The sequence below is a fragment of the Chlamydotis macqueenii genome, chromosome 1, assembly GCF_036417535.1.
Source record: "Chlamydotis macqueenii isolate bChlMac1 chromosome 1, bChlMac1.mat, whole genome shotgun sequence".
Classification (NCBI taxonomy): Eukaryota; Metazoa; Chordata; class Aves; order Otidiformes; family Otididae; genus Chlamydotis; species Chlamydotis macqueenii.
Genome location: NC_141556.1, coordinates 63769174 through 63794277, shown reverse-complemented (window position 1 = coordinate 63794277; position 25104 = coordinate 63769174). Strand labels below are relative to the sequence as shown.

Below are 25104 nucleotides of genomic sequence, written 5' to 3'. Positions count from 1 at the left end.
TGGCTCCCTGCCCCCTGAGAGTTAGAAGGGGAGGCGGGCGAGGGGCCCGGGGGCAGAGCCCTTCCTGCCCGGACTACAGCTCCCGCCCTACCCGCGGGCCCCTCCCGCCGGAAGAGCCGCTGCCTCCCCCTGACTTCCTGAGGGCCGTGCTGGCCGGGCCCGGTACGCGGGGGTGGGTGGTTTTCTCCTTGCGGGGGGGGGACGACGACACAGGGTGTGGGGTGGCGGTTTAACGGCCGAGGTGGGCTAACGGTTGCGGGGGGGCCGGTGCGTGCCCTCCTGTTACCGGCTCGGTTCCTCGCCCCGCCCGGCGCGCTGAGGACGTGGCCGCCGGGGTCCCTGCGCCGGGACCCGGGCGGGGGTCGGCTGAGGGCGGGGAGAGCCGCGTCCTCATCATCCGTTTCGGTGAGGGAACCGGCACGGCCGAGCGGCATGGTGGGGCGCGGCAGGGTGCGGGGCCGGCGCTGCAGCCCCCCTCAGGTGAGCGGTGCCCGCCGGCCGGCGTGCGGCCTCTGGGCTGGGCCAGGCCTGTACCGCTGGCCCTGGGTTACCGGGGGCGGGCGGCTCGCCGGCCCGTGGCCTCCGCAGCCGGCCTGGCTGTGCTCGGGCCCACTCGGTGCTCGGCGGGGGGAGACCCTTTTCCTCCCCAACGGCGCCCAGCCGGGGCTCTCGGGCGTCAGGCGGTCTGTCTGTGGTGGCTGCGAAGGGCTCCGTGTGGGGCTGGCTTTGTGCCTCTTTTCTTCCCTCTGCAAAAATGGCATGAAGGAGCATGTTGCTTTTTAAAAAAAAAAAAAAAAAAACAAAAAAAAATTGTTTGTTTGTTTGGTTTGCACTTTGGATGTCCCAGGAATGTTAATTCTGGTCTTTCCTGCCAACTTTGGAGGATAGCGGTGTGGTGTTAAGGAAGTTTATTTTAAACTTAATGTGTCTTATTTTGACCTTAAGGGAAGGGATAAAGGAGAATGCAGAAAGCTTAACAAAAGCTTCTTCAAAATATTGGTTAGCTGAAGGTAAATAGTGCTCAACAAGCAGACAAGGCAGTCTAACTCCCTAAAAGCAGACTTCTTCCTTTCTTGAAGGCTTGTGCTTCACTGCCTTGGTTTCTGTGGTTTATCTTGCCTCCCAGTTTGTGCTTCCCTTCCACTACACATTTAATGTGGTGTTCTCAGAATAGTTAGAAGACTAATTTTTAAGGATGAACTGCTTGCATACTCTTCTAGCCTATGGAGAATGCCAGTTTTGGATATAAAAAGGACAGGGTGAAGAAAGAAAAAAAGGGAAAAGAAGATCTTTTGTAGTCCCTGTAAATTCACTGTAAATAAGTGAAAAGTGTCATCCTGTGCCAGAAGGTGGTCTTCTGGAAATCTAGCTGAGATTGAAAAAAGTTCTGAGGAACAGATAATTTCAGTAGTAAATGCTATTAAAAAAAATAGGTGACTTTAAGGTCAAAACCAGCTCTTCGCTTTAAAAAGACTCGGTATCTTTTACAGATAAGTTCTGTATTTGCATATGTTGACATGAAGCAAGTAGTAAATCTTGTGCTTTGGGCTGTGAACTGATTACTCGCTGAAGGAACTTTTCCCGCAGCATTGCACAACTGGCAGTGTTTTGCTTTCCTCAGGAGAACTCTGTTATCTGCTGTTGCTGAGTGGGAGGGGAAGGCGAGGAAGGTAAGGAGAACAAGCTCTTGTGTCTGACCAACAGACCACATGATTCGGGGGCCTGTAAGGACTGTGGTGCTCGGAAATTGGAGTGCCTTGGGTTCCTTTCTCTTCTTCATGCAGCTTGTGTGGACAACAGCCCTGAGCAGTTTTACTGCTGCCCAACAGGGAGTAGCGCTATGTGATACTTGTCTAGGTGCTGAGTTCACTGACATTGAGAAATGGTCAGGGACCTTAGGTGGAGGTCCTATCAAGACTACGTGTGAATTTGGCTCTTCCAGGGCTACCCTTGCCTTCCCACAGCTCTAGCTGTAGGTGAACCCAAGCAGTCTAGAAGCATGTCCCTACGAGAAGGTGCTGGCACACGTAGGTGTTCTGTGCTAGCTGGGGGAATGAGAGCGTGATTTAGCTGCACCTGGGCTACGTAGATGCAGATGGTCTCAGATCTTGCATAGACTTGCTGCATGTCCTGGATGAGATTAAAGTGTGGCATAGGATAAACGTGACTCCAGTGTATCAAAGGTGCAATAGCTGGATCCATGTTATGCAGAGGATCTCCATGCTGTACTCTGTTTTGAGGTCAGATATGGCTTCAGTTTCTGTAATGGTTAACGTATCCAGTAGCGACTGGCATCTGTTTGTGGGTCAGGCACAAATCATCGTAGAGAGAACAGGAAAGGAAGACTACTTATGGCAAAAGTTGTCTTGATGAATCCTTTAAAAGTTATTTGGAGGAAGAACAAAAAGCCTCAGTGAAATACTGGCTTTTTAGCAGGAGCCAGAAATTTATATAAGAGGGAGTCTGGGCAATGACTTCTGATTTCTCCAAGGGAGGTTATGAAGCCGAACTTGGAAAGTCTTCTGTCGGACTTGCGAATCATTACAAAAAGCACCTGTGGATATGAAAGAACACAAAGGCATTTTTCTGTCTTATTTCAGCTCTGATTCTTTGAGGGAACAGAGGTGGTAGGTTATTTTACCTTTCCTCAGCATTCAGAAAGTATGTTCTGTTTGAATGTCTCTTGAAAGCGCAGCTCGCGCCAACTGATTGGTCTGTCTTAGGCCAGCTAGCCTGAACAGAATCAAGTTCTGCCTTGAGCAGCAACATCAGTATACAGCGTATCTTTCTCTACACTGCTCTCTCGGTTGCACAGGCGCGAGTGTTTGTGTAGCTGCTTTGTGAGCTGTGGCAAGGAAAGCTGCCTGAAAAGATCTCAGCCTCGAAAACAAAAGGGACACGTGGAGAGAGTCCCTTCATTGCCCAGCGGGGTTGTTTCACAGACTCAGTTTGCAGAAACAACTCCTCAGCTATGCCAGCTGAGAGAGTGAGCCAGCACTAAGAAACTGTGCATCTATGATAGCCTTTCCTCAGTTCTGATATCTGTATCTAGAAGTTTAGGTACATGCTGTGCTACTGAGTTAGTGAGAGATGGAGCTATGATGTTGGGCTGGTCAATGAATAGGCAGGGAGTCTAGCTGTTGGATTTCAGCGCTGTCCTCACAGTTACTTTCCTGGTTCCAGCTGTGCGAGTCCACTCTTGGGTATATTTTTTCAATGAGATCTTGAAGAGGTGGTTAGATCCAAAACCTGCACCAAAAAAGTGCAGAATGGTCTTTAACGTGGGAACACTGGAAGCTGGTAGATCCTGGGGGAGCTCCTTTGATGATGGGCACCAAAGTGGCATCTGTTAGGAAGGGAACAAAAAGAGAGGTGAGTTGGAGGATAACCATGAGAGTACTGGGAGAATGGGAGTTAAAAGACATTTCTGGGCACAGAAGATGTCAAGAAATGTACAGGTGATGAGATGGGTAGAGATGTGAAACAAATTTGGGAGGAATGGCATAGAGTTGTTCCTGAGGAATTCCAGCTGTTTAGGGAACACAGCTGTATTTCATGTTTGTGTTTTAATTCAAGTATGTTTTCTTCTTTCCTCCCTTTCCACCTTCTTCTGTTTAAGTGAGAAGAAAAATGACCTAAGCACCATCCAGCCTTTGTGGCCAAGGGCAGGAGCAGGGTTAGGGCTGCCAGGAGGATGGCTGTGCCTGGAAGCTTACCGAGGCAGCCTGCAAACAGAGGCCTTGTGTCCCATTGCACCCACCATCATATTGTTGTGTTCCTGCTGACCTTCTTCAGGTAGGTTGAGTGTATCTCTGCACAGAGAAATCTTCATCTCACTGATTTTGGGGAGGGGGCGGCATGTCCAGAGAAGGAGAGTGGGGGTAGGGAAATGGTGTTAATCTTTGTCTATGAGTTTTGAAAACAAACTTAAAAACTAATAATACCAACTGGTCTGGGAGTCATGCAGTAGTGGAGCTTAGTGTGCTGTGTCCCTGGGGAATCCAGCCACAAACAGGGCTTGCACCAAAGGTGAGGCTGACTGTGCCAAGCCAGCAGCAGTCTGTTGCAGAAAGCAGAATGTGAGTGGGTGTGGGGAGGAACTAGCTGCAAAGAGGAAGGAAGCAAACCCTGATGCTCAGAACTCATTTAATGCCTGTTCTGACTGATGGAACATGCTGGCATTACTTCTGGGGTCCTCTTCTCTTCTGAAAGTACTATTTACAGAGAGTGGACAGGCCTCTAGAACAGGGAGGTCACAGCTTCATATCTGAAAGTCTGCTAGATTTGTTTGTCGAAAGCTTGTCTGTTACACCATCTGACAAGAGCTGGAATACCATACTGCCTCACCTTACAAGCTTTGCCTCGCTGATGTCCTTTGATCTCACAGCAATACTGCTGCTGATACCTAATCTGCCTCTGGAAGAGCACTTGTAATGGTGGTTAGCCAGATTAGTTCTTCTCTTTTCTCTTTGTGGTTTTTTTTTCCTTTTTTTCCGAGTTACCTAATTGTTGTTGCACAGTCACTTCCTCTTTTGAAAAATAAAAGAGGAAGTCCTCTCCAGTCAAGGCTCTCTTTCAAAACTCCCCACTGAAATCAATGTGTCTGCCCATAATCTGGGGATTCCTGGTACTGACTATCTCCAAAACTGCCAGTTCTCTGCTATTCTGCCTGCTTAGACAGCATGTATCTGTATTTTTGAGTCCCACTCTTTCCCACTTGACTTCTGGAGAAGATTTGGCCAACCTGTGCTTGTTTGTTTTCTGGCAGTTATTCCCTGCTGCATGCTTCCAGAAAGACATTCAGTAATGTCAAAGTCAGCATTTCCAACCAATGGACTCCCTCCTGCCTAAACAGCACAGCACCTGAGCTCCGGCCATATGAGGTAAGGACATGAGGAATAGGCAAGCGCAAAGAAAGATGGCTGACTTCCAGTATGCTGAGCTTGTGGTGCTGAGGAAGCCCCTTTTAGTGTCCATCAGGGAGACTTCTCAGAATGTGCGTGGGAACCTCAGGTGTCTGAATTGCAGTTTTCTGGTTAATCAGGTGATGGGGAACTCTCTCCTGGTAGTCTCCGGAGAGAAGCTTCTGAAGAAGTTAGTGTTCCAATGGAAATGAGGACCTTAGGAGAGTCTCTGTAGTAGGCAGTGGCATAGAGGTGGGGGAGGAGGATGGAAGAGGGATCCTACCTCTGAAGAGTTGGAGACAATAAACAAGAGCAGTTAATGGACTTAGAGATCTCTGTAATACGCTGTCTGTAGCGGTGCTGCTGCTGCCACCCTGTTGAAAGTATCACCGAAGCAGGAGAGAAGAAAGTGATTTGAAAGCGCTAGCTGCTTATACTAAATTGATACTGAAGAATGACATGTTGTCTTGCATCTAAAAGGTCTGATTTCCAAAAATGCTGAACATCTAGTACCCCTTGTCTGTAAAATCCTAGTTTCAGTGAAAGTGGTGGGAGTTTTGGCAGTGTTTGCTTGCAGAAAATGTTGTATACTGCTTGCACCTCACAAATGGGAATATAAGAACTACCTCCTGGCTCCTACCCAGTCCTTTTAGGTGCATGCTTTTTTTTAGCAGTGGTTTGTCCCGATGCTTTTTGAGAAGTGGAAGAAATCTTACATTAGCAGCTTGGTTGCAGGCTATGAGATCTATGAGAGCAGGGAGATCCAAGTCAGCTGCTTGGGTATTGTCTGCATTAGAAATCATCAGTTATTGGAATGTTTGACTGAGGGGTGGTAAATGCTGACTTTCTGTAGAAAGATTTTGTGGTATGGCAAAAAGGAGTGAGCATCTCGGGGATACTAAAATGAACTACAAGGTGCTTATATTTAGTTCCTTAACTGACATTTAAACAACTAGTATATTTTGGAAGGTTTTTTCTTTTTTTTTTTTTTTTTTATGTAGATGATTTAGTGTTTGCCAGGTGTTGAGGTGTATGTGTCTGATCAAGAAAAATGGTCAAAATGGTCCTTTTGGTATCAGTTTAGGTTACATTAGTTAACAGTAAAGCGGGTTTTGGGAAATTGAGAGAACAGATTAATGACATGAACAGAGAAGTCACATGCTATCAGTTTTGAACTTTGATATTTCTATTAACTATAGTTGTTCTTAATTTTTATACTTTTTTTTTTAAAGTGTATCAAAATGTTTTGCTGTTGTTTTGTGAGTAGGCCTTAGTATGATTTTATTAGAAGGACAACTTGGATCTATACTTTTCAGCCTTTAAAGACTTGTGAGTCCTCTGGAGGTTGTTTAATGAATTTAAGCCTAATGACAAAATATTTGATTCTCTTATCTTTCTAAGATTCTTAATAGCTTGTGAACCTCCAGGGATCTCTGGTTAAAAGTTGTAGGCTACTGGTATAAGTAGGTATTAGTGGCCTGAAGTGGCAAAAAGTATTTTTGAAGGACTTTATTAGTTTTTTTTTGGACACATGAGACTTAGGCAGAAGATAGGTCGATAGGCTTTACTGGTGTTATGACTTTTAAACTAAGTGGATGTGTAGTTAGTGTTGTCTGGACAGGTGGAATCAAACTAAAACTGATGATATTTGAGTTAGATGCATCCCTAGGTCAGGTTTGGATTGGGTTTATTTGTTTGTTTTCTAACGGGGGTATAGTTGGGAAGGAAGAAAACTTTGTCCTGATTAACTTTATTCGTTCTTTGTCATCCTCAAAGCTTGCTGTTTTCAGTTGGTGTCACTAATCTTAGTTTGAGGACAGTTGAGTCTTCTTCTCTTTTTTTGATCATGCTGAAAGTAAAATGAAACTCAGGGTAAGCACAAAAAATAACAACATTACTGACTGGAGTTCATTGTAAATAGTTTACAACCAGTCTATTTCTTGCCCTTGTTCCTTTTGTGTTGTTTCTTTTCTGTTTGTGTTCTGTTATTTCTTACTATGATTGCTGCCACAAATACTTTAAGGGAATTATTCATTTAGTGAAGACAGCAAGATAAGTACGGAAGAGACGCTGCACATAAAACAGAATATGGCTTTATTGTATTATTCATTAAGATGCTCATCAGCGTTTCTGTGTAAGAAGCTGTGTAACAGCTGCATGCTTGTTAGAAGTAGGGTTTGTTTTGCCAGTCATTTGTCTTGATCCAGGTGGAACGAGCATTTCTTATTTCTGCTTTGCTAGCTTGACCTTTAGAAGTGAAACAAAGTGTCCGTGGACATTTTCTGCAGTAGATAGTGCCAGAATTGTTCTTGATTTGATAATTAAAGTGTTGGAGGAATGTGAGGTTGCTGGGGCCAGATGCTGTTCTGCTTTAGAGTTGGAGTTTCCATCAAAAAACAGTAGAATGAGCTATGCCTCTTCCTATTTAGCTGTTAAAATTTTCTCTCTGTAGCTCTGGAACAGCAACCATTTATTTCCAAATGCAGAAGAAGCAACTCTGTTCTTGGGGACACTGGACACTATCTTCTTGTTTTCCTATGCTGTGGTGAGTAAAACTAACCAAAAGCTGGTAAGCTTTGATTTAAATCTTATTGGGATGATCACACCCACATTGGGGGGGAATGAACAGAATCTTCTTCTTGGACTTGCCTAGTACTCATGCAGTTAAAAAGCTTAGTTCAGGAGCAACTTTTTTTCCTTTGATTTCTGTTATTTCTGCCCATGCCTGTCCCTCATGTAAAAATGCTTGTTAACAAATGCAAGAGAAATACTGTCACTTCAGAATTTCTCACACCCTGTCACCAGTGGGTGGAAGGGCTAGTTCCAGCTCTCCAAGAGTTCTCAGCTGAAATTTTTTAAAATAAAAAAAATTAATGAACAACACAATTTAGTGAGCAGAGTTTCTTTGGTGGCAGAAGAAGTAGTTAGAGTCAAGTTGTAAGTTCATATAACAACGTCATTTGGGTCAGCTTGACCCTTCTATGTCATTTTAGTTCTTGCAGATGACAGGTGCAAATCTTGTGGCTTTATTTAATGCTCTGTTTTGTTCTTAGGGTCTCTTTGTCAGTGGCATAGTTGGGGATCGCCTGAACTTACGCTGGGTTTTGTCTTTTGGCATGTGTTCCTCTGCTCTGGTGGTAAGTCAGAACATACTAGTGTGATTTAGAAATCTCTCTCTTAGGACTTTTGGATAAAGTTTTACTTTAAGGGAGAAGAGGCTGTGTGAATCTGCGCATGATCTGTAGCTGTACCTCAGTGGTCTCAAAAGTCTGCGTGTGAAACTTTGTCCTGGATGCGCTTATTCCATTGTCCCAAGCTTAGAGCTACATGAAATGACTCACCTCTTCCTGAAATGTCTATTTATGGATGCTGTGTCAAAAGGAAATTCCTAAGTTTGAGGCACTGTCTGGAGGCTTGATGAGCAGCTTTTGTACAAGATTGTTGTATTTGGTCTCTTTGGGACTGTTTTGTATTATAACTGTTCTCCCAGCCCACGTATGTTGTCATCAAGGCTTTTGCTTCTAAACGCAATTTTTGCTCCCTTCTTAAAGGACGTGCTAACAATACTAAGCATTCGTTTACTTGTTTCGTAATTGCTGAGAGGGCGTGTATCATAAAAGAATGTCTGCTTAAAACAAAAGGATTCTTCAGCTTCAAGCCATTGCAGATAAGTGTGAATCAGTTTTGTCTCATTGTGGTTTTCTGGTTATTAAAGTAGTGGTAAAATGTGTGGAGTGCTCTTGATTTACCCAGTGGCTACAACCCCACTGTGGCCTATTGCATTCTGCAAACACGTGACTACAAACATGCATCAAGCACAGTGTGCCACAAAGTGTGTTTATTTTGGCTAGTTTGGGTTAGGGCTCTTAGAAATTTGAGATCTGGCTGTAGTATTTATGTTAAATTTTGCTAAGATAAATGACTGCTGATGGTTTTGTGTTTGCATAGAGCCATGTGGATTCAGATGTCAGTACAAAAGCAGATCAAGAGGCTACTGTGTTTTTGATGTTTTTACTGGAAGTATTGTCTCTTTCTTCTCCTCTCCTGTTATAACCGTGCTGTTTAGGAAGATATGAGTCTTTTGGAGTGCAAGTGCTACGACGGCACATTTGTTCCTGGAGTTGTTTGGGCTCTGGAGTCAGTGCTGTGGTGGCTCAGCAGAGGGTGCTATCAGCTCTGAGCTTTTTCTTAAACAATGCCAGGCATGGCTGTGGCCTGGCCATTGCGGGGGACTTTCTCCCTGAAATGTTATTTCTTTTTTAGGACCCTACTCCTGCCTGGATTTTAGCAGTAGCTCAGGGTTTCTTCTCTGTTGTTTTTTTTTGTTTTTTTTTTTCCCCTATCCTCTCTAGGTATTCTTCTTTGGCACGCTCACAGAATGGTTGCATTTCTACAACAAGTGGTTCTACTGCTGTCTCTGGGTTGTGAACGGCTTGCTGCAGTCCACTGGTTGGCCCTGTGTGGTTGCTGTCATGGGCAATTGGTTTGGAAAAGCTGGGTAAGTTGAGTTTCCTTCAGTGACTCACTTATCTGACCTGCTGAGTAGCAGATTGAGCTGAAAGTCTTAAACCAAAAAGGCCAACTGTTAGGTCAGAATTAAAGTTATGTGGGATGAAATATGCCATACTTGTTACTATTTTTTTTTTCTTTTCCCTGAAGCCCAGGTTAGTATGAACACAATTGTATGTGTTAAAGGCACAGGTTCAAACTTCAGAAATTCTGTAGTGCAAAGTGGCTGAATATGACTTTTCGTGCCACTGGAAAAACCTATTTCTGTCTACTTGACCATTGAAGAGACCAAATGGAATCTGAGTCATTGTAGGTTCAACTCTGTCACTTTGGGTTACTACAGATGAGCTCTAGCCAGCTCACCTCTGCTATAACACAGGTGTTCAGGATAAAACATTCCCTGCTTATCTAGTTGGTACCCCCAAGTTATTCTGTGTTTTTGTTTTAAGTGACCTTTGAGTCTCTTTGAAGTGGACTGGGAGAATGCTGTAACTTATGAATAAGTTAAAGTTCACTCGAATATTATATCTTTGTCTTGATCCTAATGTTACCTTTCCTCGCATTGCCTTTTTCAAATTTTCTTCCCCTTCTGCAGGAGAGGTTTTGTGTTTGGACTCTGGAGTGCCTGTGCATCTGTGGGAAATATTCTCGGGGCATTCCTTGCCTCCTGTGTTCTCAAATACGGCTATGAGGTAGGTGTCGCTTTCTGCCTTCTAGCTAGGACTGCATGTCTGATTGGACTAGGAGAGTCTAGTTTCTTATCCTGTCTCTGAGAGATAACAGGCTCAGAGTGTCCAGCTTCATCTTTCTGAATTCTGTGGTAGCAAGCAACAGGCAGAATAGAAAGGGTATTCCTTTCCTGATCCTTCCAAGTTGGGAGAAGTGAGCCCGAGACTTCTCTGTAAATGGGACTGATGTTATTGAAGAGCCCTACTGTCATAGTATACCCTCTTCTGATTTGGGTAGCTTGAAATGCTCTTCAGAGCAGGTTCTCACCTAACTGAAGTCACTGCTGCTGAATAGTGGTTAGGTTCTCACAGGCATGGAGGCATAGCTTCTATAACTGGGAAGAGGCCAGGCACGCACTACGTTGCTGTAATGCAGCAGGCAGGCAGTTGAATACAGGGAATGTAAGTGAACCAGCACGTCTTGCAGTGTGTGACCTGTGAGAACAGGCTAACAGAGCTGAGCTTGTCACTCTGGAAATGAGGAGGCTTAGGGTACCAAATAGCAGCCTTCCAAAGCCTGTGAGAAGGTTGCTGGGAAACCAGAGCCAGGCTCTTTCCTGCGTTGTATGGTGAGAGACCTAAAAAACAGTGGGTATAAAGTGAAGCAAGGATGGTTCCAACTGGATGTTTGGAAAACTCTTTCACTATGAAGTTAAGCATTGGAACAAGACGCCAGAGCCTGGAGGATCTGTCTTTGGAAGATTTCAGGACCTGATTGAACAAAGCCCTGAGCAACCTGGTCTGAATTTGGTGTTTGACCCTTCTTTGAGCAGTCTGTTTCAATACAGCTGATCTGTGGTTGTGCTGGGTGAGCTCCTTCCTCACTGCTGTCACCTCAGCACACTAGAACAGCTCTTTCAGTGTGGTCTTTTAGCCTAGATAGAGTTGAGTGTGTTCAGGAGATGCAGAGATCACTTGTTTCTGAGTTTTATGGATGTAGTCTGAGTTGTAGCTGTGTTTACTCTCTGACAAGGTTGGAATGTAAAGAAACCCTCATTAGTCAGGGAAGCCTATGTGACTGAAAGTGTTTTAAAAGTAACCTTTTATTTATCTCCAGTATGCTTTCCTGGTGACTGCCTCAGTACAGTTTGCTGGAGGAGTCATTGTCTTCTTTGGGCTCCTGACATCACCGAAGGAAGTGGGTAAGTAAAGAGGGCTGTAGCATTTCAGTCCCTTCATGGAAAGCAGATCTGCAGCTTTCCATGTAGTACTAAAAGTACCGCTCCTTCTGACAGCACATATCCTCAGGGCTCTTAGAAAAAGGGGTCGCACTTTAGTGTATTTAATGGAGCAAATGCTTTACTCACCAAGATGACACTAAATGTCACGTGCATCATGTGTATAGGGTCTGGGTATTTTAAAAAGCAGAGTAAAACAGCCTGGCTCTAATATCTCCATTAGGATGTGCCTAATTATCAGGTTTTTTTTCTCCTGGAAAATCAGGTTTTTTTTAAAAGAAACAGTAGGCAAACTGATAACTGGCTATTGTAGGAGAAAACCATGGCAAGCCTTAACTGTGCAGTTAAGGGAAGTACTTTTAATCTGCAGGGCTCCTGCAGCTGGTTAAATAGCTCTTGAGTTGGATAAGATCTTCTCTGAGAGGGACCATAGGCAAGCCAAAGCGTAACAGGAAAACAAAAGAACTCTTGGGCTTTGACAGGGCCATGGAGGAGGTTTCCCAGGTGCCTGCAAAGGCTATAAAGTTGGTAGCTCTAAAGCTACCATAAAGAGTGCTCATAAGAGCACTCAGCAGCCCAGAAAGTGCAGTGCAGTTCCTAGGCCTTCCGTTCCAGCGGAAGCGTTAACAGGCAGCAGCTGTCTGAGTAGTTGCTGGTACATTCAGCCTCCACACTCAAGGGAAGTGGTATCCAGGAGCCAGGTCCGAGGATCCCAACCACTAAATAAGGGGGGAAAAATGCACTAATTTGTTGTGTCTTCCAACTAATGGCCAGACACTCAGAACAGACAAAGCCGGCGCCAGGATCAGACAGAATACTTTCAAGAGCGCTAGAAGACAAAGGGTAAAAACTGGCGACACTGCAGAACACCATCTAGAAGAGTTTCTAAGCCAAAGGAGGATGGAGGTATGGGAGAGCAAGGGAACTGCTAGAAGGCAGAATTGCTTAAAAGAAGCGAGCATAGCTTTAGAGTGGGGAGAGGGTGAGCAGGCTGTGGTCCGTTTTTCCTGTTGCATATCCCTTGTAAAACTTAGGCCTCCCTGAGCTTGGAGCGGATGAAGACGGCGTTGTGGAGGAAGATGCCAACAGGCCTTTAATGGGCGATGATGATGCGGATGATGATGACCAGAATTACTCTATTCAAGCAACTGACACTGATAACCAGCCAAAGGCCATTGGCTTTTTTCAGGCTTGTTGCCTTCCCGGTGTAGTACTGGTGAGTAATACTACACGCAGATTCTTGAGTGAGACCTGACTTCTTATGTTGTTCAACATAAAGCTGACTCTGTGTTGTCAGCATTTTTTGACATCACTGTTAATATGTTGACCACGTGTTGTAGTTGGTGACATTTGACTTCAGCTGGCATAGGTGACATAAGAACATCACACAGAACTCTGTGACACTGATATTGGGGTTTGATTTTTTGCTTTTTAGTTGCCTTAAAGCAGATAGCTGGCCTGAAAAGCCTTAATCAGCATGATGTAACACGTGGCAAAGTAGGCAGTTTTTTAAATAAACAACTGGAAGTGAGGCCTGGTGATGCAGTTTTCACATATCCTCATCCTGTCCTTTGTGTGAGAACTTACACTTCTGCATCAGCAGTTTTGCCCAGTTCATGGATTTGGTTCAGCTGAAAAATGAACCTGCCATTAAAAAACAATGTTAACTTTCTGTGTCAGCAGGCTGTGTGCCCCCTGAATACTAGAACCACTACAAGAAAGGGGGCCGGGTGGTTGGCTCAGTAATACAGTGTAAACTGTCTGGATTTGATCATGAGGCAGATCTACTGAGTGGACAGTGTTGTCAGAGACCCTTAATGAGTAAAGCGGCTGGTTGTTTTGATTAAAGCAACACAAAATCTAGAAGGGATGGGTGGATTATAAGTGTTTAGAGTGCTGGACAACCACAGTTCTATTGTTAAGACCTCGACTGAAGAATGGCAAAAGAAAACATACCCATCTTCAGGTCTTTCCTAATATGACTGAATGCTGTATAATCTCCATCTCTGTTTTGGTGATACTAAGAATGGGCTGATGTACAAAGAATTTTTAGGCAAAATTTCTTAGTGGTGGAGGCTGCCTCAGTTGGTGTGACTTTTTTTCATTGCCCAGAACATAAGGAGATCCTGTACAACTGATGTCGCTGTTTCTGTATGTGGAATTTTGAGGATGTGTTCTGTGCGTTAACCCAGCAACATGAGCACCTTGGAGTTTGAGTTTTATCTGATGTCAGATCAGTGCCCAAACAAACCAGGACACTGTCAGATCACCGAGAGAACCTCTGAAGCCTTGTCAAGATTCTACAAAGACTGTATTTGACATATTCTTTTCTTTAGTTCCTCTCTTTTCCTGCTGAGTGATACGGTGGAAGAGTTTTAGTACAGACAGCTTTCCCCTGAGCCTTTATACATTCAACGTTTAATCACTCAGACAACCTGGTAGACAGTTTCTAAGCATGTTGGAATAAATATTGCTTCGTACAGTGCACTTTTCATACACAGAGGCATGAGAACTCTACCAAACATCCTTGTCTTACATATATGGTGGAGATTAGTTTGTGTCCTGTAAGAGTGAAAAAGCATTAATAACACAGCTAAAAAGGATGTATCTATTAATATACATTCAGAAGAGATGATTTTGTGGAGTTTAATATGTAAAAAGATCTTCTTTTTGAAATTCAAGGACAAGTATGTCCATATACATAAAATCTCAAAAGCTGTGATTCTAACAGGTTGTTTTTTCTGCCTTCATCCTTGTTTACCTCTTCAAATATGGGTTCCTTGAACTACCGTGTCACTGTTTATCAGGAGGCCTTACTGAAATAGCGTGCCTTGTCCCTCTGCATGCTGGGCCAGCAATCCCAGAGAACAAATCTTTGCCACACACGTGAAAGCTCTAAAGGAGGAGATCTGCTAGCTAAGGAGAACTTGAGCCCAGCAGCCAAAAGCAGGAGATTGGCTCAGCTCTTGGGTTTGGAAGTACGTGCTTAGCTTTGGCCAGACCTTTAATCTTGTGTCCTGGAATACCTGCCTGGGGATCATGAACAAAGCTTTCTCTTCTGGTGCTGTAAGCAGAGGAGCCCTTCTGAGCAGCAAAAGATAGCACAGAGGAGCTACTGCACATAACTTTTCTCAGCATGATGCACAGATGACTTAAGTCTCAAGCTTGTTTCATGTCACATGGTTGGCTCCCTTCTGTTCAGAAGGTCAACTAAATTTCCTTCATTTTTTGAAGCCTGGTGTCATTTCCTCTCAAGATTACACTGAAAGTGTTTTAACCCGTTGCATTCAGTGAAAAGAAAATAACCCTCTTGACAGTGATTTTTGTATTCCTGGGTTCCCTTTGATGTTCAGCGTTAAGCTTTCATGATGCTGCCTTCTTATGTGAAATGCAGAAGCACTTCCCCCTGAAAGCTTTAGCTGGATGTAGAGCTTTATGGGAAGAAGCAGAAATGCTGTTTGTATTTCTCAAGTCCTAATTGCTTGCTGGCTCTCTCTGTGTTCCAGTACTCTTTGGCCTATGCCTGCTTGAAACTAGTGAATTACTCCTTCTTCTTCTGGCTGCCCTTCTACCTCAGCAACAACTTTGGATGGAAAGAAGCAGAAGCTGACCAGCTCTCAATTTGGTATGATGTGGGAGGAATCATAGGTGAGTGAGCAAGTGAATGACATCTTCCTGCAGTTGCCTTGCTAGCACTTGAAAATGAAAGACGGTGAATGCAGCTCAGAGCAGTTGTACTCAGTGGGATCTAGCTGTTTGCTGAATATATGAGAAGTCTAGTTATGTATGTTGCTGCTTGGCCGTTTTTTCCAAAACATGGAGTATGTGAGCACCATAAAGAGTTTACATATAAATTAAAGGGCGCTGTCATATTCTTGGACATTACTCCCAGCGGGCATTTTTCTTTATTCACTAGGATTTCTTAAAAAGTGCTGTGTACAAAATGGTGTCCCTGCTGCTTGCTACTTCTGTTCTGACAGGGACCCTTGAGGGAGAGTTTAGATCTGGACCTACTGCGTTCTGTACTGTCCCTTCTGTCCTGTATTTTTAAGAGCAGACTTGGTGCAGATTTCAGCAGAGCAGGCACAACTGTGTTATGTTCAGAAATAAAATGTAATTGCACTTGTTTCTGCTGACTGCAAAATCTGACCCTGTTCCTCCAGAATAAAGAACATATTGTACCTGTGTTTAGACTTCTACTCTCCTGTGCTCAGTTTCTTGCTTTATTACCTTGTCCAGTTAGCTTTCCGAGAATAGACATCCTTGTTTTGGTCTGTTCAGGGTCAGTTTTTTTGCCTCTGTGGCTTTTTCTATGTTAGGCTTTCTCAATGTTCTGGTTTTTACCAGCAGAGCAGTTCCTACAGAGGTTGCAATGATACATAAGGTGATTTTTATCAGCATTTGTTGCAAGTAGTTGCCCCTATCCTAAGTAGGTGAGGCCGCAGGGAGTGTGAGGCCCCTGTGTGCTAATGCTTTCCCTGTGAAAAAGAACTGCCTTTTCCTGCTCTTGCTGTTAAAGAAACCAACCACAATGTTAAGCTTGCTTACATCCAGAGTTGTGGTGATCCTAGAACTCTAATGGTGCTATAGGGGAAGGAAAAGGAAAGCAGGAGCATTGGCTGGTTGCATGCCAGAAAGAAAGAAGTAATAAATTCCTGGGAAAGCAGTATAAGTAGTTTTCCCTGCTCTCTCTGAGCCACTTAACTTTACTGTTGTCTCTGTGTCTGAGGCAGTAAGGGCAAGAAACTTAGTTTTTAGGATTTTAGAGAGAATGCATAGTGATGAGAAGGCAAGAGGCCACTGCACTTGGTGAAATGACTTTTGTTCAAGGTGTCAGCATCCTGCGCCTGATGATTTGTTTTTTGTTCTTGTTTTGGTTTTTTTTTGCAGGTGGTACTATCCAGGGCTTAATTTCTGATGTGCTACAGAAGCGAGCCCCAGTGCTAGCAATTAGCCTGCTCTTTGCTGTAGGCTCTCTTTTTGGATACAGCCGTGAGTATGCTTTTGCTGCACAGTGATAAGAGGTTCATTTGGTACTTCTTAGAGAGAACTAGAGCACAGCTCTAATTATGTTTTCTAGTCTTGAAAATGCTTCTGAATCAGGATGGTGCCTTTTGGTCTATTTTGCCTTAAGTGTGGCACTGCACAGAAAGAAATCTGTTCTCTGGTTAATGAGGTGGAAAAGAATTATCTGAGGGGCTGGATTTCCCTGTACTGGTGTGTTATGGTGTTGATCCTTCTCCAGTATCAGTGAGATTTTTGGCTTTGTCGTTGTATCAACGCTACAACTGAGCAGGAAAGTCTCAGGTGCATCCCTGCAGTAAGAGGAAAGAGAATCTGGGGACAGATCTGTGCCGGAATATATATACACTACAAAGAGACTGAAGCTCTTAGACTTCACCACTTACGCTTCTGTAAGTCGTGAAATTTAAGAGTTTCTGCCTCTTTTATAATAGATATACATCTCAGTGATTGGTTCTTGAAAGGAGTTTGTCAGGAAAACTGAGTATAAGACAGACAGATCTCATTTCTGTGAAACATCTGTGAAGCTCTTCTAAGGCTAATGGTTTTATGTCTTCAGACACGGTGTCCTGTGGCACCAGAGTGCTTTAACTCACTGGGATGTCATTTCGCTTCTCTGTGTCTTCCTCCAAAATGGGGTGGTGATACAGACTGGCTTTACAGAGCACTTTGAGATCTGTGGACAGAAATCCCTGCCAGAGCTGGACACGAACAGACAAATGTGTCTTTCACAAGCATGCTGGCTAACTCAGACAGTCTCAAAGTAAGGTCAATAAGGTGTAATCATTAAATAGCAAGGATTGAGTTTGGAGTTCGGTGGAGTTTTGTAGGCTTCTTCAGGTGATGCCTGGAAGTGAGGTGTCAGGGAAAACAGTGTCTGAAAAGCACTGACAGATTGTAGTGGAAAACCAGGTGCGTGTACACAGTACGATGCTGTTCCTGGAAAGGCAAGCAGAACCTGTAGATACCCAAGCATGGCTTTGTAAGGAAGAGTGAGGATATGGGGGTTTGCATTTTCTACTTTATTGGGCAGCATTGTTTAGGCAGTTGCTGGATTACTACCTCCAGATCTAATCTCTGTATTTTAAAAAATATTTTGGAAAATTCAGAACAAGTGGAAGGGTGATTCAAGTGCTGAATACTTCATAGTGGGAGAGACTGAGTTGTCTAACTTTTCCAGAGAGACAGAGGGAAGATTCTCTTACTATTCAAATGGGCTTTCAAGGAGGGTAAATGCAAGCTCTGTGTCATAGAAAGAGTCATAACAAGAGCTGTAACTCAGAGCCAGGCAAACCTGATATTGAAACAGGGCCCAAAATTTTAACGGCAAAGGTGACTTTTCTACTGTAAAGTGCTGTCGGGAAACTTCTGGGTCTTTAGTCTCTAAATGCCTTTGCAGTAAGACTGATCTCTGTAGAAGTCTCTATCCAAATAGAAGTTATTGTTGTCACTTTGTAGCTAATTGAGCAGGCAGTTCAAACTGGATGTTTTCTTGCTTCTTTCTGGTCTTAAATAAGTGACCTTCTCAAGTTCGTTTGTTTTATGTACACTCATCTGGTCTTTCTGTTGCAGGTTCTCCGAACAGCAAACCTGTCAATGCTGTCATCATGACAATTACAGGTATCTTATTAAATGCCACTGTTATGCTAGTAGACATATATCTACGCTGCAGAAAAATCAGTAACACGAGTCTCAGGTGGTGGTAACACATTTGTGTATATTGCCATCTCTGCTGATTTTGCAGAAAGAGTAAAAGCTGGGGCCCAGTTTCTGTTACTTTTGGAATACAGCTGTAGGAAAAACAGCCTTACAGAGGGAGGTATAGAATAGAGACTATATGGAATAATGGCTTGGAACTGAACTGCCTTGGCTCAGTATGATGAGGATGGATTTAGGCCAAAATACCTAGCAGTGATCTGGTATCTGAGGAAGTGTATATATGGCAAAGTCATGAGCTGCAGCTCAAATTTGAGAGTGTTTGTCAGAGCCCCAAATGCCCTGTGTACTGTGAGAGATCATAAGCTTTGTGTGCTACCAGACGTGCTATGCTGTGTTATGGAATTAAGATTAGCCTGCATGAATAGAGCCTTTCTATTCAAACACTCCTACTTCAGAGCTCTCTATCCTCTTGCATTTTTTCCCCCTGCTTCCATCTTCCTCACCAGTCCCTGGAGACTGAGGCAGTAGCATGGGGGTACACTGCTCCAAAGTAGAAACGTGTCAAAATCTGCTTCGTGTTGAGGGTTTGTATATGCATGCTGTTCAAAAGTAGCTTTTTGTATTCAGTTTGGTGTGTCCTGACTCTTCTCACGGAGTGTGCCACAGCTAATTACCTCGTTCTTACTCTTGGATGAAAATGTGCTTGTTGGCAGTTTCTGTGTGCGTACTCCAGGTACGCAAGGTGTGCTGTGACCGTATGCTTCAGCTGTGAGGGTACACTTCTACCTACAGTTAGACTGATCACTGTCCCTAGACTTAATCATTTCCCTGAGCTTTGCATGGTAGAAAAATCTGAAGATGATCTGATGAGAATCTATCCTCATGCTTGTTTTGCACAAAGGCTGTTTTCTTGGCACTTCCAGGTTTTTTCATCGGAGGCCCTTCTAACATGATCAGTTCTGCAATTTCTGCTGACCTGGGGCGTCAGGATCTGGTGAAAGGCAGCAGCGAGGCTCTGGCGACAGTCACAGGAATTGTGGATGGAACTGGCAGTATTGGTGCTGCAGTGGGCCAGGTGAGGCTACCAAAGGAAAATAAAGGTCTGGGGAAGGAGGCAAAGAGTCTGCTATGGTTAAAGATGTTAGCTCATTCCTCAGTGCAAAGCTGTATGGAGAGAGAAAGAAAGAGAGGGCTGCTTTTTTAAAAAAAATATTTAAGAAACAATCAAGGGAACATATATATTTTAAGCTTCCAGTGGAAGCAATTTAATTAAGAACTAAATTAAGTATTTTTAGTGCTAATGTTATGACTTTCATAATTCAAATGGATTTTAGAGACTTCCATATCCTGAACTCCATAAAGCAATTCAAGGTCAGCTTCACAAAGAGTGGAAATAAAATATTTTGAAATTTGTTTGGGATTCTTTTGTTCAAAGGTAATAGCAAAACCTTTGCTTACAGAAAAGTTTACCTGTATAACAGAGTAAAATTAGAATACCTATTATGAGTGTTATAGTGTTTATAAAGTAATTTAACATTTGCTCTTATTCGTGGTTCCCCCTTTTATCTATGGATGTTTTTTACACCTTGTAAATCCAGCACCACTTGCTTTGATAGCCCTTACAGTATGTTGCCAGGCGTCTGAAGACTAGACTGTTGCCGAAAAGGAAGCTGACAGTGTGCCCACTGGGGACATTTTTTCTTCTCAAATACAAGCGTTAACTATGTGGAAGAACACAGTGTTGCTTTGGGGAGGAAAGCATTTAGTAGAAAGATTGGAGCCAGTTCTATTCCAGACATCCTCTAGTGCTGGTAAAATACCAAGGATGCAGGCAAGGCATAAAAGTTTATTTTCGGGAAAGGGATTTGGGTTTGTACTTGCCATTGATTGCCTGATAAATACAATCATTCAGTCTCTGTTTCGTAGGAAAGATGCCACTTAGCTCCATTAAACATGAAAAATTACAAGTATTTTGTGGGTATCTTAAAGTGTACTGTTTCACTCAATGTTCTTCTTGCATTGTCTACAGTGTTTCTGTCTTCCCCCACACATACCATTCAAACTTACGTCATCATAAAAATTCAGTCTTTATTTCTGAAAAATTCCACCTGCCTCCCATTCTAACATGGCATTTATTTCCACAGAGACAACCATGATGTCATTCTGGGGGTGTGTGAATAACAGCAAATGCACAATGAACATGTTAGAAATTCAGATCCAGTTTTGTGCTAATACACCCAGTAGTGAAGAAGGGAGGCCCTTGTACAGCATCCGAATATAAATCTGCGAATCTACATTTTCTTTTGTAGCCTGTGTAGTCCTATTGAACTGGGATGCAGTTCAGAACAGACTGTAGTCTCAAGTGTCTTGCCTGCAATGAAGGGTTAAGTAGTTAGTGGTTGCACAGCTCTTGAAAATTTGTCCTGTGTAATTTAGAAGCCATTCTAGAGCTTTTAGTTCTTCTGAGAGTACTTACATCCACTTACGGCCCAGTGTTCTGTGCAAAAACCTTGTATTCAGCAGAGTCAATTTGTCACCCTTTGAAACTGTAGTTTTGTTCTGTCTTTATGCTGCTAGGAGTTACTGTAAAGCTTCAGGATGGTATCTCTGCTTTGCTGAGACTGTGGGTTTTATACAGAAAGGCTGCTGTCCTGAGTCATCTCTTCTGACAGGAAAAGATCAGCTGGAAGGTTTTGTGAGCAGCTCTGTATGGAGTGTGAACAGCCCCAAAATTCTAGAAAATTAAAGAGTGATGCCTGAAAGTCATGCTTATCTTCACAGTTTGAATATTTTTTTTTTCACCCCTTTCTTTTTAGTATCTAGTGTCTTTGATACAGGAGAACCTGGGATGGATGTGGGTCTTCTATTTCTTTATTCTAATGGTAAGAAATCTCCTTTTTAAAAATTCTGTATCAAAGTTCAATTTGCAATAGAAAGGTTTTGTGAGAACCTGAAAATTGTGACTTAGACATGCGATCTGTTTCTACAGCAGCTGCGAACTCTGATGCCATTCTCAAAGTGGTCTATGGTGTGCCTTGGCCTCGGGGTGTCTAAATCAACTAGATTCATTTTGGTTCTTTTAAAGTCACATTGGCCAACAGGAACTGAGATTGTGTCAGAGGCACAAAAATATTTGCCTTAAAATACCTGTATGTATTTCCTAAGGCTCATACCACCTGACTGACTTCCAATGCAGGACTTTTTCTTCTTTCAACTCCATGATATGTAGTTCTTAATATTTGCAGGGAGCTGGAGTTAAGCTTCTTGTTTGTTATCCCATGAGGATTAGTGGAAGGAGTGATGAGGATCTTGAAACTAAAATGAAAATGCTTTGCCCTTGTATAATACTGAGGGAGAAGACCATTCAGGCCCTGATCTCCTCAGCATTGCCACAGTGGTGAATGCTGTACAATTCACCCGTTCTTCCCTGCTGGAGGTGCCAGGAATTGTTTTTACATCTGTGCTGGCAAGGGAAAAGGCCACTTTCATAAGCAGTAGAAGTGGCCAGGAGGAAGGCCATTAAGCAGGTGAAGAGCTCATCTTCTTTATGAAGAGAAGATCATGACAGCTGAAATTGTACGAGCTTTCCTGCCCACTCAGTCCTTCCATCTGCTGTGCCACTTCATTGTTGCTTCTCTTAGCCTGTATCTTTCTGGGGAGGCTCTGAATGCACACTGGAGCACAGGATGGCTGCAGCTATGGTTACTTTGTGCTAATTGTCCTGGATATGCTTCTTTTCACAGACAAGCTCAACAGTCCTGTTCATTTCACCATTAATAGTGAGAGAGATCAAATTGCTTCTGCATGAGCGACACCTGCGAATGCTGGCTGAGTGACTTCTGCTCGCCTCTGGAAGGACTGTTGTACAGACCTGACAGCTGGGACACCAATCAAAACTCTGGGAGACTTGTTTCTTACATCCTCTAGGTTTGGACTAATTCAAAATGGCTCTGCAAGACCCGATTGACCTGCCTTTGCGAGCTCAATAGTGAAGTACCAAATACCCGTCCTGAGAGCACCTGCATCGTGGAGCTGCTGACCTAAGCTAGACAATCGCCGGGACTGACGGATTGTCCCGGCCTACCAGACCCTTCCATGTTAGCAGTCACACTTGGGTCTTCTGTTGGGTGGTCTCACTGCTATACCCTTTCTTATTTATTTCTGGACGTCCTGACCAAAGGTCAACTGTTTAAAACTGACAGTGGAGAGGTTGTCTTGCAATGAATTTTGATGCTCTGTTGTGCCAGGGAAATCATACAGTGCATTTCATGGCTAGTCTAAATTTACGATCACTTTAGCTTTTAGAAAGGGCAGAAATGGTTATTTGGAATTTGCGCTGTCCAATTGTTTAAAAAATGCTGTTGCTAAATCTCTGCGCAGACAGACCTCTGCTATCCCTTGCTTTTAACTGTCACATATTCCAGTAGATTCACATGGAGGAGTTACCTCCATATTTGTTTTTAGCGTTTTTTAATAATAATAATATTATTACTAATCTCTAGGAAATGAGATTTCAGTTTTTAACTATTTAAGCAGACAAATAGTGTGCAATACTTTACAGTGATCTCTGAGAATAAGCCTTAATAGATCCTTTGTGTCTAAAGGATCCTTGAATGGCTTTGGGGATCAGTAATGGGATACAAGTACTTTCACTACTGCTTTGTTATTTGAACTCTGATTAATACTGACCAAAATGGGACTGTCAGGTGACCCTCTGAAGGAAGCTGGTGTCACTGATTTCATAGTCATTGAGCAATTGCTCATCTCCAACAAAGGAGAACCAGAACGTAATTAAAGGAATTTAAGGGACCTTGCTGCTCGTGGACATGGGCTTCCAGAGAGGGACTGAAACGTACTCGTGGAATTGCATCAATGAGCAAGTGCTGCTGTCTTCCCCCGTGCTCCTCTGCCTATGGCTGCGTAGGGGACCTCACGCTCCAGGGTTTTAAAGCTCGAGTTGTATCTTGAAGAGAAAGGTAGATGCAAATCAACACTATGAACACGTGACTGCACTTAGTGTGGTGATACTTGAGTATTCCGCAGTACTGCGGTGACTGACTGACACCTCTAACGTTTGTTGGTGATGTTGATGGAATTGTCAAGTAACTTCTCGACAGATTGTTTTCTGCTTATGCTTTGGGATGTTTCATTGCAGTAAGTATGTATTAACCAGCAGAACTTCTGATCAAACACTCCATCTAACTAGTCAGCGATGCCTGGATAGGGGGCAGGAAAATTCTTGGAGCTGAAAATTTGAAACTTTTTAATGGGAAAAGTTGCCTTTGTAAAATGTACAGTGACTTTTTTTTTTAAATTTATGAATGTCAATTTTTAGTCATGTGTTGATTGTAATGAGAAGAACATTATTAGTGCCTTACGGTTTTACTGTATGGAACGGTTGCTTGGTGATTGCTGCTTCTGCAGTGACGGCTCTGTGCACAGCTTTGCTTACTGTGAAACTGTTGCTCCATTATATATATATAAATTTCTTTTTTTTTTTTTTTTTTTTTTGAGAGTCTCCTTCTTTCTCGGTGGAGGTGATTCTTTCATTTTTTGCTAACCTTCAGAAAATTTCAGTACTTGGGAAAACGATGCAGTTAAGCTGATGAGGGACCTGAATCCTGTTCTTGTCTCTTCTCATTCCCATTCCAATTTTTGCTGCTATAATTAGAGCAGGAGACTGAGAATCTATCATCCTGTTCTCAGAATTATGCCCTGGGGTTAGTGTTCACATCCCAAGCTACTCATTAGCCCCTGTACAAATAGAATCAAAACTCCTTGAAATTTAGTTCTAAAATTGATGGCGGCACCGTTTGCCCCAGCCGCGGTGTCTGAGAATCTGTGGTTTCAAATTCCAACCTGGATGAGCTTTTTGGCCGGCCGTCTGGGCGCTAGATAAACTTCTGATGAAAGGTGGGGTGGGAAAGGGACGTCGCTGGGGCCGGGGGGGAGGAGAGGCAGGCCCCTGTAACAAATGGTTTCCTGTAAACATTTCTGTCCCCTCTTGAGAAGTGTCAGATGTGTTGTGAGCGCTGCGAACACAAGCTGCCCAGCAGCTCGCATGTAAGTGTGCGGCGGTGCTTTGAGGCCACCCTCAATTAGCTAGGCATGCCTGTGACTTCAGGGGTTTTTTTGTTTGTTGTTGTCCTGGATTTCTGGTTCTGCGTATTTCCTCAAGGTGCTCAGATGGAGAAAGGTTTTCAAACTCGTCATGTCCAAACTGATCTTGTATGAATAAACTTACTTTGACTTGATCTGGGCTAATTCTTCAGTGTGCTTTATTCCACTCTTCTCAGTGTGATTCTGCTGAGTGTGCTTCTCTTCCTCCTCATTACAGGCCTGGCTCTAACAGCTGCTTTTCACTCAGCTGCTGTGAAGAGCTGAGCCCTGACTAATGCTGAAACCAAACCCTCATCCCAGCCCAAAAGGGGACCATGTCCCACGTGCTGTGGTTTGGCACTTTTCCTGATCAGTCTCATGAGAAGCTTTGTGAGAGTCCCTTAACAGAGGTGCCCCTAACAGTGTAATTAATGATCTTAAATAAAGAAGCCAGAACATGTACTTGGTTTTATTTATTTGTTGATCTGCACGTAGAAGTCAGGTGTTCTTCCCTTGAAATTAAACATGCCATGTGGCTGCAGCCCTGCTGTGCCTTCTCTCCTGTGGCTTGTTTCTTTAAACGCAAATCCACACCTATGCTTAACTGTGTTTAAATGGACACAGTGGGGAACTTTGTAATTGTGTTTGTGTTTTATAGTTTACCGTAAATTCAGAGTTGAGCACAAGGATTGCTGGAGAAACCCCTGTGCCTGCAGGTTCTGGTCCCTCAACTCCAAGTAGTTTGGTTTTGCTACGATGCTATTCCTCAAAAAAAGTAACAATTCATATTTTTACCCCTTTTCTGTCCCTTTTTTTTTTCCTCTTCTCCCCCTGCTCTGGCACTACTCTAAGAAGCAGAGCTTTGTTTGAGTATCTACTTAAAAACGCTGTGACTACGATCTCCAGAGCCCGATGTTTGCGCAACCAGAAGTGCAGGAATTACTTAACTTCAGAGCGCAAAGGAAGCGTGTTAGGAACTGATCTCTGGGCAGTTGGTTTTACCCC

At 43.4% G+C, this 25104-nt stretch overlaps 1 protein-coding gene across 4 annotated transcripts; it reads left to right on the top strand.

Moving 5' to 3' along the window:
• Positions 1-37: 37 nt before the first annotated feature.
• Positions 38-24254, top strand: SLC37A3 (solute carrier family 37 member 3). 4 transcript variants are annotated; one of them, XM_086754716.1, is made up of 15 exons: positions 38-162; positions 3620-3795; positions 4769-4883; positions 7357-7449; positions 7958-8038; positions 9257-9402; positions 10009-10105; positions 11199-11283; positions 12354-12535; positions 14826-14967; positions 16210-16311; positions 17914-17961; positions 18924-19075; positions 20817-20882; positions 21744-24254. In XM_086754716.1, exons 2-15 carry the CDS (start codon positions 3695-3697, stop codon positions 21834-21836), a joined length of 1503 nt encoding a protein of 500 aa, XP_086610842.1. In that variant the 5' UTR covers positions 38-162; positions 3620-3694; the 3' UTR covers positions 21837-24254. The 4 variants fall into 4 exon arrangements, with proteins under 4 accessions (XP_086610842.1, XP_086610820.1, XP_086610835.1 ...); XM_086754694.1 differs by having other exon boundaries at positions 7958-8041; XM_086754709.1 differs by lacking the exon at positions 38-162 and adding an exon at positions 245-405 and having other exon boundaries at positions 7958-8041.
• The last annotated feature ends 850 nt before the right edge of the window (positions 24255-25104 follow it).